Below are 14,239 nucleotides of genomic sequence, written 5' to 3' on the forward strand. Positions count from 1 at the left end.
CGTAAAACGCTAGTTCGCACCAGGCCAAGGGTGTGCTGATTCAGGCCTGGGCCCACTGCCCGCAAGCAGTCGGTGCTTGTGGCAACAGCACGCCAACGAGAACTCGCTAGCGCGTCATTGTCAGTATGCGCGCGTTCTGCGATCTCGCTCGTGGAGCAGTGAACGTTACGGCCCAAAAATGGTGAACTCAGTTCAGAAAACACCGGCCGCATACGAAAAAATCAACTTACAAAAAAAAAAACATGTACACTCGGGGATTCGAACTTGCGACTTTCCAAACAAATTCCAGCGCCTCAGACCGCGAGGCCACAAGCCGGCGATGGCCGGTTTGGATATATAAGGTTTATAATGTATGACCAGTTTACACTTTTATTTATTTTAAGCATTTTAAGTACATTATGTGACTATTTGTTGTATATCACTCCTGCAGTAAGTGTCACCCAAACTTCCGCAATATATCACGTCTACCAATTGCATTTCTTTGACGGAAAAGCGTTCGCAGATGTGCGGTCGTGCTGCTGACCGCTGTGCTTGTTTACCCAGCGCAAAAAGTGCTTCCTGCTCCCTAGTTTTCGCTGTACGGTAAAAGTTTCAGGTGATTTTATTTTCTTAGTACCTACATTGACTTCGTTAACTCTTCTCCCGCCTTCAATTGGCCTTAGATTTTCCTACTAGCGTAAAGTCAGCGAAGCGTCGCATGTGCACTTGTGCAGCGCTTGTGTGGAGCGACCCGGACTCTGAGTTTGACACATTGTACAAACTAACAAAGTAAGGAAAGGCACATTCTTTCATTCACAAAGGTGTTGTGGCTTAGTTTCAATTGAGCGAGCGAATAGCGACGACCCGTCGGCGGCCGGCGGACGAAACGCTGGGCCGACTGACTCGATCGGCAGGTCGGCTGGTCGGCGAACCGTGCAGTAGCGCAGCCATTTTCCAGCTCATCTCCTGCTGACGTCACACGAAAACGCCACAGAAAATGGGCGAGCGTAAAGAGAGGAGGACAGCATTTTCGAATTGATTTTTCTACTAAATAAATTCGCGTAAACGCGGCCAGAGTGGTCGAAACAATGCCTACGGACTCCGAACTACAATTTGCGCTAGTAATCCCGCAATGCTTACAAATCACTTCAGTGTCCCTTTAAAATCCGGCGCCCAAGGGATACAAAATAACACCTGACGGATGGCGCACGCAATGGTCGCAGCACGGAACACAATATGTGGCCGACTGCCTAAAAACTGCGCGCCAATCCACTCTATGACGGTGGTTGGAAAGCAAAGCTGTAAAAGACTTCCACAACTATTACCTATGCGACGTCGGTTGAATACACACACGTGGCTCTAAAAAGAGCGCCGCGAGAGGTCGCGTGACGCTATCCCGTGGCATTCAGCGATAACTCAGGGGGTAAACCCGCCGCTGTGCTCGGGGAGTACATTGTGTGTCTCCCCCTCGTCTCTGCGTGCGCTCATAGCTCAATTGGTAAGACAACGGGTACTCGCTCCGTTTCTCTATTCGGTAGAGGTTCGATTCCTGGCGGTGCCAGTATTTGCTAGTGAAAGTTTTCTGTTGACGCCAACGATCGCGACAGAACCCTTGGCTGGTAGAGGTAGGAAGCTTCGCTTTCAGAAAGCTCTGTGATGCTTTCCTGTTGAAGGGCTGTTGGGATAATGCTTTTGCCGGTGTCTTTCGCACGCGTACAGTACCGGCGGTCGCGCGTTTATGCGCGCGCAGGAGGGGGAAGCGGAGGGGCGTGCACACGCGAGCAGCTTCGCGTGCACGGCGACACTCAAGGGCCTGTGCCCGGCTGCTTGATGAAACACCCAGCTGCCTTTTACGCGGCGCACCAGCACACGAGCATGCTGATTACACCATTAGATTACGCTAATGGCCAGGAATGTCCCCATTTAATGCCTCGTTACTTCGCGATGTGAATGCGTGCGTGCGTGCAGTACTCGAAAGAAGATAAACGCACAACAGGAAATTTGCGGGTGATAATAATGAGAGAACTTGTGCGTGTTCCGAAATTGGAAAACTTACTCTTCCGCACTCACTACTTCATAAAGAGGGCTTAAAAGGACTCTGCAACACTTCTGATAGACGCGCGTTCACTCTTTGCTTCATGTGTGGAAGCACTGGGAAAGCCACTGTTATCGCTAGTGCGGAGCGGCACGGCGTGGTTTGCTCTTCGCGGCAGATACGCTTTCCACCTCTGCTTTGCTTTATGGCTTTTTTTTTAAGTGGCTATCGAATACGGTAATTGCTGCAACTGAAGAAAAGTGGGCCAATAGCCGCTACACCACTGTATTAACATAATTCCAGAGGTAGAGGAACGCCAAGGCCGGGAAAGAGAAACAAATTTTTGAACTAGTTTCTAAGTTATCTGATAGGCATATAACTGTTTTTTATCTGAGGTACATTGCGACCCTGTAATCTACGTGCTCGATGTGTTGCTTGACTACTTTTTGCATGCATTTAAAATTTCGAAGAAACTTGTAAAAAGTGTTGCAGGTAGCCGTTATGGTGATCTGGTAATTTTCTGTGCGCTTTCTTTTACCTAAGGCTATGTTCAGACTACCGACGCAATAGCCATATCGTGCTCTATGGACGTAAAAAACGGCGTTTCACGCAGTTCAGTTGGCTGAGACGTCAATTGACGTCATTATTTAAATATATTACCACAGCTGCGACAACACTCTGAACCCCGCCTAATACGTTTTATGAAACAGCTAACAATTTTGTCCTAAAAGAAAGGAATACGCGAATGATACAGCAAAAGAAGGAAGAAAGAAAAGCAGGAGAAAGGGGCAGAAGGCATGAAAGAAAAAAAAGGAAAGGGCAGTTCCCGGAATATGTACAACCATGTCTGGAACCATGAACAAGAAAAACCGCTTTTCTCCATGACTCCACATGCTTAGTACAGGGGCCACTCACCCGGTTGTACTAGAGATATGGTGGTTATAAAACAGTTAGCGACGGGCATGCGGGAAATGATTATTTTAGTTACAAGTTGGTGAGTTACTCGGCTTGTTTTAATGAGTGAAGGTAAAAAACCACAGGGGTGGTCACTTAAGTGCCACGCACTAAAGTTTCTTGCAATGACTAGGACATAACGGCCGTGCCAACACTGGTTGCAAAAGTTGTGTTCGAAGAACGAGTAGGAGCGTGGCTACACGCAATTAGGTCTGCTGTGTAAATCTCTCTTTATTGTAGGAAGGATACGTTTTTAGTTTCACGTGAAAGACCATATCCACATGATGCAACCTATCATGCATGGCCCCTGACCAAGCATATATGCAAGGTTATTCTTTTTTTCGACCGATTAAAAACAGCGCGGCGGCTGCGTGTTTACGCGGGTGTCGTTAGAGAACCTTGCTAGGGAAAGTATATGAAAACTGTAATTCCAATATTAAAGTTTGCGTTAATGCTCAGGAAATCCAACTATTCGTTTCGGATAGAAAGAGAATGAATATCCGTCGGTTAACCTTTCCGTTGTGTCACTGTAAGAACTGAACTTAGGTGTCAGCATTATTATCTTCACATTGAACGAATGAAATGAAACCAAGACCACTTACCCACCCGTTTCTGCTGGAACCACATGCTGTGAACCACATTTACTTTTTCTTTCTTCCTCTAATCATAACGATATATTGTTTCCACCTTCCAGTGTGATTCGGGTTGTTGCAGGAATTTGAATGTGTTAATGGGAAAGCAGTACTTGTGCTCATTTGTGAGCTGTTTCAGTGTCAAGAACGTTAACTTTTGAGCTTACTGTGATTTGAGCTGCAGGTATAATTGTGCCCTTTAAAAATATCTCAATATTAGTCTTCGGCCAGAACCGATGAAAGGTAACATGACCAAAAAGCACATAAAAAAAGGCTCACTGACGCAGCAATTTAAAAACAAAGCAAAACCCTCAGTTTCTTTGTATGCAAGGGGAATAAATCACATACACACACTGCGAATTAGTACTTTATCGTGTTTAATTAGTGCATGGAGGTTCTTCATTTCGGCTTGGAAATAAACTTTAACGCACCTGCAAAAACTGAACACTTAAGCACGCATAATACAATATGAAGGCATCAGGTATACTTAATTGTTCGAATAGCTTGTGATTTTACACTGTGAATCCTGGATGTGAGGTGGACAGCGGTAGCGGTGGCAACGACAATAGACAGTAATGAAACCGAGCACGGGATTAAAGCTTCTTTGAGCAACTCACCGCAGCTGAGTTCATCAGAACTGTCTGGGCAGTCGGCGCGGCCGTCGCAGATGAACTGCCTCAAGACGCAGTCCTTGCCAGTCTTGCAGGGAAAGTGGCCCTTTGGGCAGACAGAGTCCGAAGCAACGACCGAGGCTGACCTTCCAAGCCCTTGGAACAAAAAGAGAGAAAGAAAATAATTTATATCTTTTCAATGTTTTTTTATCTAAAACAGGAGTGCAAGAGCTCAAATAAACTATAGAATTTAGTGGTTGGCAAACAAAATTTAAGCAAACCATTTAGAAGGAGGAGGTCAGTAGATGTAGTAAAGTAAGGGACTTTGTTTAGAAGAGAAGAGAATTGGGCTCTTTGATCCAGAAGCCCAAGCGACGAATTCGCGGTCTCCGACCTGACGCCCAGAAGGAGATGGGCGTCCAGCTAAGAACAAAATGGCGGAATATCACTGAGGTGTCACTCATATGGAGCCCATTTGATTATTTATGTGTGCGCAGCTGTTGTTGTAATGTAAGGAAGAACGATGCCACCACTTATATTGATTCGAACAATCGATATAAGTAAAGAGCGCATGGCATCAGCCATGAATTGTAACGTGCTAGACACAAGCCACCAGCTGCATCGTCACCGTGAACAGGCAGCGACACTCCCGGCAGTGGTTCTAGAAGCACTAAAGCAAAATCAAAAACCAAAACCAAAAACATGCGGGTGTTCCTTGATCGACAAGGCAACCCAAACTAGAGGATTAAGATCTGGTCCTTTCTCTTTTAAGAATAAAGACTCCTTACGTTAAATGCAGGGGCAATCAAAGCGCGCACTTTCGTTGTTCTGCAATGCCGACACAAACAGTGCCAGGCACATAGAATTTTCAGATTTTCTTTAAAATGGTTGTTTCGAGTGATGTCTACGCTTTATGACAAAAGCGACATCATAATTTGTTCTCACACTAACTTATAGAAGCATGAGGGTGACCTTCGGTTGATACAAAGTGCAAAATTCGTCGTAGTTATAATTAGCAATCCTATTTTGTGGACGACCGAACTCGCGTACACTAGGCAAGCATGGCCTGGACAGCTCTGATGTACCTTGCCTCTCCTGTGCAAGTGTCTCGCCAAACTGACCGGTGAGTGGTAGTCAAGAGAGGGTGCCCATTTCAGACGGATGCGTCATTTTACTGAACCCTGTGCTTCACTGTCCTTGTTTCTTGGTGTTCATGCCGGTACGGCAACGAATAAAAGCTCGTCTGCTATGCGTAGCAGCGATACCATGAGCTGTCAAATGCACTAACACTGATTTATTTTCGGAATTAATACAACTTGGTATATAGCACGTCTAGGTGGCAGTGCTTATATTTCTATACACGTGCCAGTTTGGCCTGATTCCCTCTGCTACGAGACAAACGCGCTGTTAGCTTAACTTAATGGAGAGCGAAGAGAATGCCAAAGGAGTGCTCCAAAAATCGCTAGCCACTTCTGTTCTGTCTTGCCAGCTGTCATAATTATCTGGCCAAATATACGACCAGTACCATTTTGCGAACCCCTGGTGTTCTACTAGAAAACGCGGTTCCTCCACCGACGTAAAATCAAACGTTACATTGTTCTATTTTGACTCATTAAAGGGAACAACGCCATACGAAAACCCCCATCAGCGTGGAACGAATCGTATAGATGTAAACAACGGCTACGGATACTATTTGATTTAGTGCCCACATTTGCTTGTTCAATAAAAGAAATTTTCGCTTGAGCTTATGACGGATAAATCTGCATAGAGCCGATAACAGTTTCTTCGACACAGTGCACTCAGCTATTTGGCGCCATTTGGCACTTATCTCCCTGCTTCAGCTCATCCCTTTCCGAGTAGTGAACAGCCACACCTGTTTTGACAACGCGAGTGCGCACCGCAGAGTCGAACTAGAGCCGTTTTTTTTTAAGGATGACAGTTTAATGTAGGACGGTTTGTTTGTTTTCAAAACGAAAGAGCGAAAGAAAGACTATTTAGGATAAAACCTTTTGTAAACATGCCGCCCCTTTTAAAAGCAGTTACCCCGACATCTTCCACTCTAGGCGTCAGTAGGAACTTTGTCCACGTGAGGGGATCAAGCACAAATACGACCGAGCATGATAAGGTAAGGTGGGCATCAATATTTGCGTTCGGTGCCGAGTAGAAGCCTCTATGGTGTCAGAGATGTTGGGTATCCTCCGCAGTGCGACCAAGCGGGGGAACTGGGTAAGTTTCTCAAGCTTCACAACATACAACACTGAGAAGTCTCTGCAAAAAAAAAAAAAAAACACAGAAACTTTGTAGACGCATCCAAATCCAGCAACGTGTGGACGGATGCCTCAACCCGTCCAATCTTCCCTGCAAAAGGTTTGCTGCCCGTTCGATCCTTCTTATAAGCGCTGCGATTTGTGCGGAGCTAGAAAGGAGCCTTATTGTGCAGGAGTATGGAAGTAAACAGTCTTAGACTTCAGTTTCTCGCGAAGAAAGATGCCACAGAGTGCTCATGCCTCCACTTTCTGAAACATCTAAATTTTTGGCACGGCTATATATCACCCATAAAGCTGAAACTGCTTGCGATTTTTTTCTGTGCTGGTATTTCTGGACTTCTTTACCGTATTCGTGTAGCCACCGACTAGCATATTGATCATTATGAGAGCTGCTTCAATGCTGCCAGCCCTCTCAAACTTAGCTTTCATCGCCATCCCTCTTATAAGTATTTTGGCGACGGAATAGCGCTGCATTTTTACGTTTTGTCGTTTTGTGGCCCTGCCTCCTATATCGCCTCATGTTTAGTAAAAAGTAACAATTTGAATCTCCGGCATACGTTCCACCTGAATACATAATTTTCGAACCATTCGCCTGTTAAAATATGCGTTAAACGGAGTCACTTTTTCAAAAGTGCAATAAGCTGTGCACTCTTCTAGACCAACAGTTGTGTTTTTTTTTATTTCCATTGAAATGTAAAAATGAATACAAATCGCAGCTTGCACGTATTTACCCTTTTTAATAAAGCGAAGTCGTCAGCGAGACAGAAAATTTAGGCGAAAAGAAAGCGCCATCTTCGGGCACCCGCGCGGTTTCCACAAGTTTTGTTCACTACTGTGGCAGCTATAGTACTTTGCAAACCGTCGGAAGCACGAGCGCGCATCTAGGAGCCTAAAACACGCCAACATCTGTGCTCTTGTCAGCTCTCACGAGATGCAAGGTTTCAAAGGAGGCTAATTGCTTATAATTATTTGGCATTAGAACCATGCGCCATGTTCTTAACACCATTTTTTTTAAAACGGTGCCTGCACCTACCATCCTCCGTTCAATCAGTACGTAGCTATTGATACCAGCGTTCCCCTAACATCGCCTGCTTTTCCAGTTTCTTTCCTATGTCTGTACGAGCTGCTGTGATGCACGAAACTATCGCGAGTGGGTGCGTTTGGCCGAACGTTGAGCAGCTGCCAATGTCTGTGACAGCTGTCCTCTCTGGCCTTCGACGATACACAAGATTTGAGCGCCAGAAGGGATGTGGGTAAGGAAATACGAACTGCGCATAAAAATAAAGGGAAGGGGCCCATTACGTGTCGCTCGGATGGATCTGAATGCCACCAACGGACGTTCAGCTTTCGGCTGTTTCCTGTTTAGCAAGCAAAAAGGCTTTGGGCGGTTTGCGATTGTGGAATTTAGGCTTCAAGATCATGTGCCGCTTTTCTAAGCCACCACTGTAAAATCTGAATACGGTTGAGAAAACGTATGCGGATCTCAGAAGTGCGAAAAAAAAATTCTTCAATAAGCCCTCAAAATGAAAAGATAGAAAATAGAAGCTGAGTAAAGAAAGAAAGATCGTTACTCTAAAGCAGTCGAAGGCGCGCAGAGAACTAGAGAAAGCAATAACACACATGAGTCCTTGAGGAAAGGCAGAAAAACAGTGCGTACCCACAAAACAGTCCATATACAGATGCATCAACCGGCCGAATATTCAACACTTTTGAAGAAAGAAAATCTTCGCCGAAACATGCTCGATGAGACTTCGGAAAGGCGTATCAAAAGAAATGATGTATTGACGCTCTGGCCACATGTGCCCTCACATCTAAATTTTTGGAAGACCAAAGCGTTAAGCTGCGTATGTTTGCGATTGAGATAAATATTACTCCTTTACAAGCGGCAAACACTGTTTTGTCGCGTGAGAAACAACCCTCAAGCGTGTCTTATTACGTTTATATTAATGATGTTTTAAAATGCCTGCTTTTAACGGCAAGGTCGTGGTACAAAAGGGTTGTCATCATTGTACTTCTCGGCTTTGAACTCTTTCGTCTCGGCATATTAAGCTTATGCTGTGTAAAAGGCAACTACAGGAAAATATCAGCTCGGTCAAGTTATTTAGACCACGCAGTAGGTACTGCCTCAGCAGCTGGCTCATGAATGAAAGCCCCGTGTAAGGGCTAGTTGAGAAACTAGCCCGTTAAAAATTCTGTGTAGCAGGTGGCGCTAAAACTGCTACTGCGCTCGACGCAGCCGTAAAGCGGAAGCAAAATTTTCTCGGGTCGCTCCCCATAAAGTTCCTTCTCAATTTCCACGGCCACTTGTGTATGGCATATCAAGGCACCCTAAGGTCTTCCAACTGACAAGGTGGCCAGAAAACTGGTCGTGTCCAATCGGCGCGATTCTTTGAGAGCTGGCGCGAGCTCGCAGATATGGCGCTAACGCTTTACCCCAGCAGCCCAGCGACCAGGAGGTTACTTGCTGGTTTCAACATCAGTTCAGTCTAACTTAAAGGACTTTTTCTCAATTGTGGTTTCAAAATCTTCATTTTTTGCTGGTAGCTTGCGACCGGCGTGTATATTTAAGGTTTCATGTTTTGTATTGCCAACTAGAGCGCAAGCTCCTAAGCGCTTGCTTCTGTGGCTTCACGGTGCCGTCATCCTTCATTGTAACCGAGCGAACGAAGAGGACACCGAAGGCAGACGAGATAGAGCGAACAGGAAAGCGGAGGAGAAAAGTATGGCGAAAGTTTGGGGGGAGAGAAAAATTCCGAGGCCGCACAAGATGTGTGGGAAAACGGCGCATTGGTGTCTAGTGGCGCCCTAAGATGAGACGCAAAACCAGGTATCCATGAAAGCAAGCGTCTTGTTCATTCAAGTTCCCAAACATCACAGAAGCCCAGCACGCGCGGCGTGCTGCACGTACAGTGATGAACAAATGAAATGCGAACACAAAGATATGATCCTGAACATGCAAAATTGAAAAGTAGTGTTCGTGGATTGAAAAATAATGGCACGCTATTGGTATATTTAGAAAGCCACACTTCACAACTTTGTTGCTGTAATTAGGCCACGTGTCAATCTGATTTACATGGAAAGAAATCGCGCTATTCGTTCGTCCTGGTTCATATTTTCCGGGTCGTGTTTCATTTGTCTATGACTGCACGTTGGTCCAACGTCATCCTCATACTTGCGTGGCTCATCCGAACCAGGTGACTTTTCCGTGAAAGGTTCAAATACGAGTAACAACTACAAGCTCTGCGCCGGCGACGCGCTACGAGATAGCGCCAGAGTAGCGAGCGCTGTCGTGCGTTCGCTGGAGACGCGATCGATACGCAGCAGCGAGAGCACTGAGTCACTGAGAGCACTGCAGTTCGCGATGCGCTCAAATTTTACCTTAGGGAGTAACGTTATCGGCAGCCAGTTTTTGGCTGACTATTTTACAAAGAAAATACATTCTCAAGCGGCAGAAATGTTTACTGAATTTTGTTTCCTTTTCTGCCAAATTTAAAGCCCTGAGATTAGCCCCGACCTAATGTTTCGGTTGACATAGCTAATTAGACAGAAATTAGACAATGTGTGGCCGTTTGTCGAATATTCGCGCTAAATAGGTTCTGATTTAGGTTGTAATAGGACAGCCCTTGTTACATCTAAAGACTAACATAATTTAATTTAAAACTCCCTTCGAGTGGGGATGGGGGGTAAGGGGCGCTGTAATTCCCATGAAAGCTTTCTCTTTGCAGATGTCAAGTCGATATCTAGTGGGTCTGGGGAAGCTTAAGAAAATATCGTTCTTTTGAAAAAAGACAACGCTATTGCGTTTGACTATTTTGTACGCTTTACCTGCGGCGGTTTTTTTTTATGAAGGCCCCTGCATCATTTCGTTAAGGCTACTCTTGCTAAATGAACTGGAAACCAGAGACACAATAGAACCTATCCAGCTGAAATTGTCGTGCTTGTGGCCCCTGGATGCGGGGTTTTTGAGAAAGGAAACAGACGCTCGGGCAATATCAGCAGTTGCAAAAACATGGCCAGTACATGAGCCATTTTGCCCGATTGCTGTGGTTTTCTGACGTTGACATTAGCGATACATTCTTTTCGAGAATTTTGAGTGCCAAAACCTGCAAAAAAAAAAATACTGCGTGATCTTTCTGTTGTGGTTTGACTCAATACAAGGTTAGCACAGGCGAGTCTCGAGAAAAGTGGGCTCGGGAAATCACTAAAGTACTTTCCCAAACATGTCTACAGTGCGTGTAAACCTTCTGTGCCGTTCTTCACAAATCGTGAAGAAAATCCCTTAGCGTCTTTGTCCTCTTGAGAAGATGTGTGGTAACATTCAGCTCACGAAAAACGTCTACATAGTAAATGTTCGCCGAAGAGTTCAGTGTGCGCTCAAGCATAAGCTGTTCCGCAAACTCTGTGTACCCACGAGATGCTTTGAAAGTGCGACCGGATGCTCGAAGGGCGCCGCCACTAAGCGTGCGTAGCGCTTCCGTCCAGCTCGCCTTCTTTACACTGGCGCTAACGCGAGGCGAAGGCCCGACATAGTCGGGCTAGCCCACAGCACGTACGTCGAAGCAAACACCTGCGCCGTCTACAAGAATCCTTACTGCACTTTCCTTCCCCTGGAAAGTTTCGTGCTCCCACCACGGCGCTGCGACGTTGAGGTTCCCAATTCTCGTCAAAACATGGCAGCACCACGGGCCTGCACTTCTTTTTAAAGACGAAAGTCGTTCCACTGAAACGCGATAATTTCGGTCTGTTTATTGCTCTGTCTGTCGGCCCGTCGCCATAATTTCAGCGGTCTGTCTGTCCGTCCGTCGCGATAATTTTCGTCTGTCTCTCTTTCTGTATGTCTGTCTGTCTGTCTGTCTGTCTGTCTGTCTGTCTGCCTGTCCGTCCGTCCGTCCGTCCGTCCGTCCGTCCGTCCGTCCGTCCGTCCGTCCGTCCGTCTGCCTGTCCGTTTGTCTCTCCGTCCGTCTGTCTGTCCGCCCGTCGGTCCGTCAGCGCGTCTGTCCACCCGTCCGTCTTTCCGTCCGTTCATCCGTCTGTCCACCCGTCCGTCTGTCTGTCTGTCTGTCTGTCTGTCTGTCTGTCTGTCTGTCTGTTCAGCTACCTCTCCAAACGCTGAAAGCAACTTTTCAAGTGCAGTACAGTTTCAAACCACTGATACTAGGCGAGTACAAATGCACGTCGAAATTTTTCAACAAAGAAAAATCAGTAATCAAATGTGAAGCAAAACTTAAGTACGTATCTGACGGTGGCGGTGTTCCCGTATTAAAAATAGACAACCAATTCGTTTTACTAAGAGCACGGTAGAAAATGCTGCCGAAAACTGGCCAGAGAAAATAAATTACTGAAAAAAGCAGGTCCTCCCGTGACACGGAGAAAAATAACTCAGTTTTTATTAGCGGAGCTGCTGTAGCTGGCCGTAATATGTGGTGCGTGACGCGTTAATATTACCATAATAACGCCCAGCGCTCGTGAGCACGTGCTTTGCGGTGACCGCCGAGCGTCCCCAGCATGCGAAGTGGCTTTAGCAAAAAAAAAAAAAAAAAAACTCGCTAGAACCCCGAAGAGTGGGAAACTGCGGAGTGCTCGTGAGCACGTTTCTCGCGGCGACCGCGGAGCATCCCCGGCTCACGCAGTATCGTGTCGGGAATTAAACCGTTCCTAAAAAACAAACTTTTGTCCCGTCGATTAGTCTTTTCTACCTTTTTTTGCTCATTTATTCCGAATGGTAATTGAATTTTCCAATATTGTTTGTCAGCAGTGACCTTTTTCCTCTTGATTGTTTACGTGAACTGTATTCCCCCTTTTTATTTTTTTTTTGAGCGTCTTATAATGTTGCAGTTTCAGCCAATGTTTTTTTTGTAATTATTATCTCTGTATTAACTCATAGGGCGTCCCGGTACAGTAACTGACTTTGGTACCCTTGTTTGTGGTGTTTTTATGCACTTTTCTATCGCCTTTCAGTAAACTGCGCATTCTAAAAAAAATAGCAGTGGCTTAGCCCGCCTTTGCCAGGATATACGTAGCGTGAGCTAAGGTTCAGCTGGTTATTCTTAGGTTTCCTGGTTGTCTTGAATTAGCTGATTATCATGCTTACTACTGCCAAAACGATTTCCAATCCAATCCAGTTCAATCCAATCCAGTCTAATCCAATGCAGTCCAATCCGGCCCGGTCCAATCCGGTCCAATCCAGTCCGGTACGGTCCGGTCAAGTCCAGTCCAGCCAAGCCCAGTCCAGTCACTGCTCCTCGCGCATGCGCAGCACGGCTCTCCAGGAGCCACGTGAAACGGCTGTCAAGCGGCTCCGTCGCAGCGTGATAATTGGCTACTGCGCAATGGAGGCGCACAGCTGGGCACGCGCCGGCGCCAGTGCGTCTGCCGCGGCTATGACGTCACTCCTTTGGAATGCGCATACCGGCGAATGTGCAGGCCCAATTCTCTACCCACCCGTACTCCAACTGGATTTGAGTTGCAATGCAATCCAATACAATCCAATATAATCCAAATTAAGTAAAATCAAATCCAATTAAATCCTCCTCGCGCTTGCGCAGCGCGGCCATTCAAGGTCCGCGCGAAACTGCTCAACACTCAACTTCAGCCAGTGTAGCTTACGCTACAAAAAAGTCCAATTGCACCCACTATGGGGCGAGCGAGAGGGGAGAACCGCGGGAGGGGAGGAGAGAAGAAGGGTTTGGAGGCAGGGGTAGCAGAAGGCTGTTGTCTTTCGATGACATTTGCAGGAAGTAACGAGATTGGCGGCCAAATTGTTAGCATGTAGAGAGATCCGCAACGACCGTAAGACGTTTAGTTAGCCTGAAAACATGACGACCCGTACTTGTTAAAAGCAGCGTTCTTTTAGAAACCTGCGCTCCGTAAATTTTTTTTCTGACTCTTTGTCGTTCCTCGAAAACAGTATGTAAGCCCTCAGAGTAACCCTAGTCGTTACTAATTGAACATAGTTTTTTTTTACCCTTCTTTTGTTTTTGTTTTTATCTCGTTGTTGTTTTTATCTCGTAATCCGCTGGGTGCGCCTTTATTGGAGGAGCATTTCCACGTATGTTTTAAAATCAATGTCTAATTCAGGTTAAAAAACATTCTAATGTACCACTTTTGCGCGTTGCCGAGCAAGGCATGACGACCAAGATGTCACAGGGCCTACATAGATCGTTGATTCTCAAATATGTCCCGAGTGAATGCGAAGTGAGAACTTTGGGTTAGAGTTAACCTAAAATCATTAAAACTCGATGTTGAATGAACAACACTCGTTACAGATGCGCTGTGGTACAATATACGAGTTGGAAATCGGGTGTTCGGTATGATGTCTCAATATCGTTCCAAAGGGCGAGCAGAGTATTTTTGTTAGTTTCTTCTAGGAGGAAGTTTATGATCAATGTAGAGCCTTTGCCAGTAGTGAGAGCGATTTAAAAAGGGAAATCAGCATCGCGCATGGGGATATCTGATCAATGCTTCGAACGTATCGAGGCATGTGTAGGCCACCTTAGGCATCCATACTTCATTTGCTCTGAATTGCGAGCAAACCACAGTGCTACAAACCAGAACTAAAATGTTTGGACATGCATAGTGTTTATGAAAGCTTAACTCTTCGCGCTAGGTTTATTACCTGTAGCCTACTAATAAAGGTATCTGCTCCTTATACCGTTACAATAATTTCGGTATACAGTCCGCGCACAGACGATATGCCAATTTGCATACACACGCGTATAAGACGTCCGCATAAAGGAACACTGACTGCAGACAGATAGTTTA

General features: G+C 45.8%; 1 protein-coding gene across 2 annotated transcripts in view; it reads right to left on the reverse strand.

Moving 5' to 3' along the window:
• LOC144153658 (uncharacterized) overlaps window positions 1–14,239 on the reverse strand; it is a 205,784-nt gene that overhangs the window by 94,488 nt on the left and 97,057 nt on the right. For both annotated transcript variants that reach the window (XM_077685321.1, XM_077685320.1), the window contains exon 3: window positions 4,218–4,367. In XM_077685321.1, coding sequence (XP_077541447.1) covers window positions 4,218–4,367 — 150 coding nt within the window. The remainder of the gene's footprint in view (window positions 1–4,217; window positions 4,368–14,239) is intronic.

This window comes from Haemaphysalis longicornis, unplaced genomic scaffold, assembly GCF_048455015.1.
Source record: "Haemaphysalis longicornis isolate Haplotype H1 unplaced genomic scaffold, Haemaphysalis longicornis Haplotype H1 scaffold_9, whole genome shotgun sequence".
NCBI classification, from domain to species: domain Eukaryota; kingdom Metazoa; phylum Arthropoda; class Arachnida; order Ixodida; family Ixodidae; genus Haemaphysalis; species Haemaphysalis longicornis.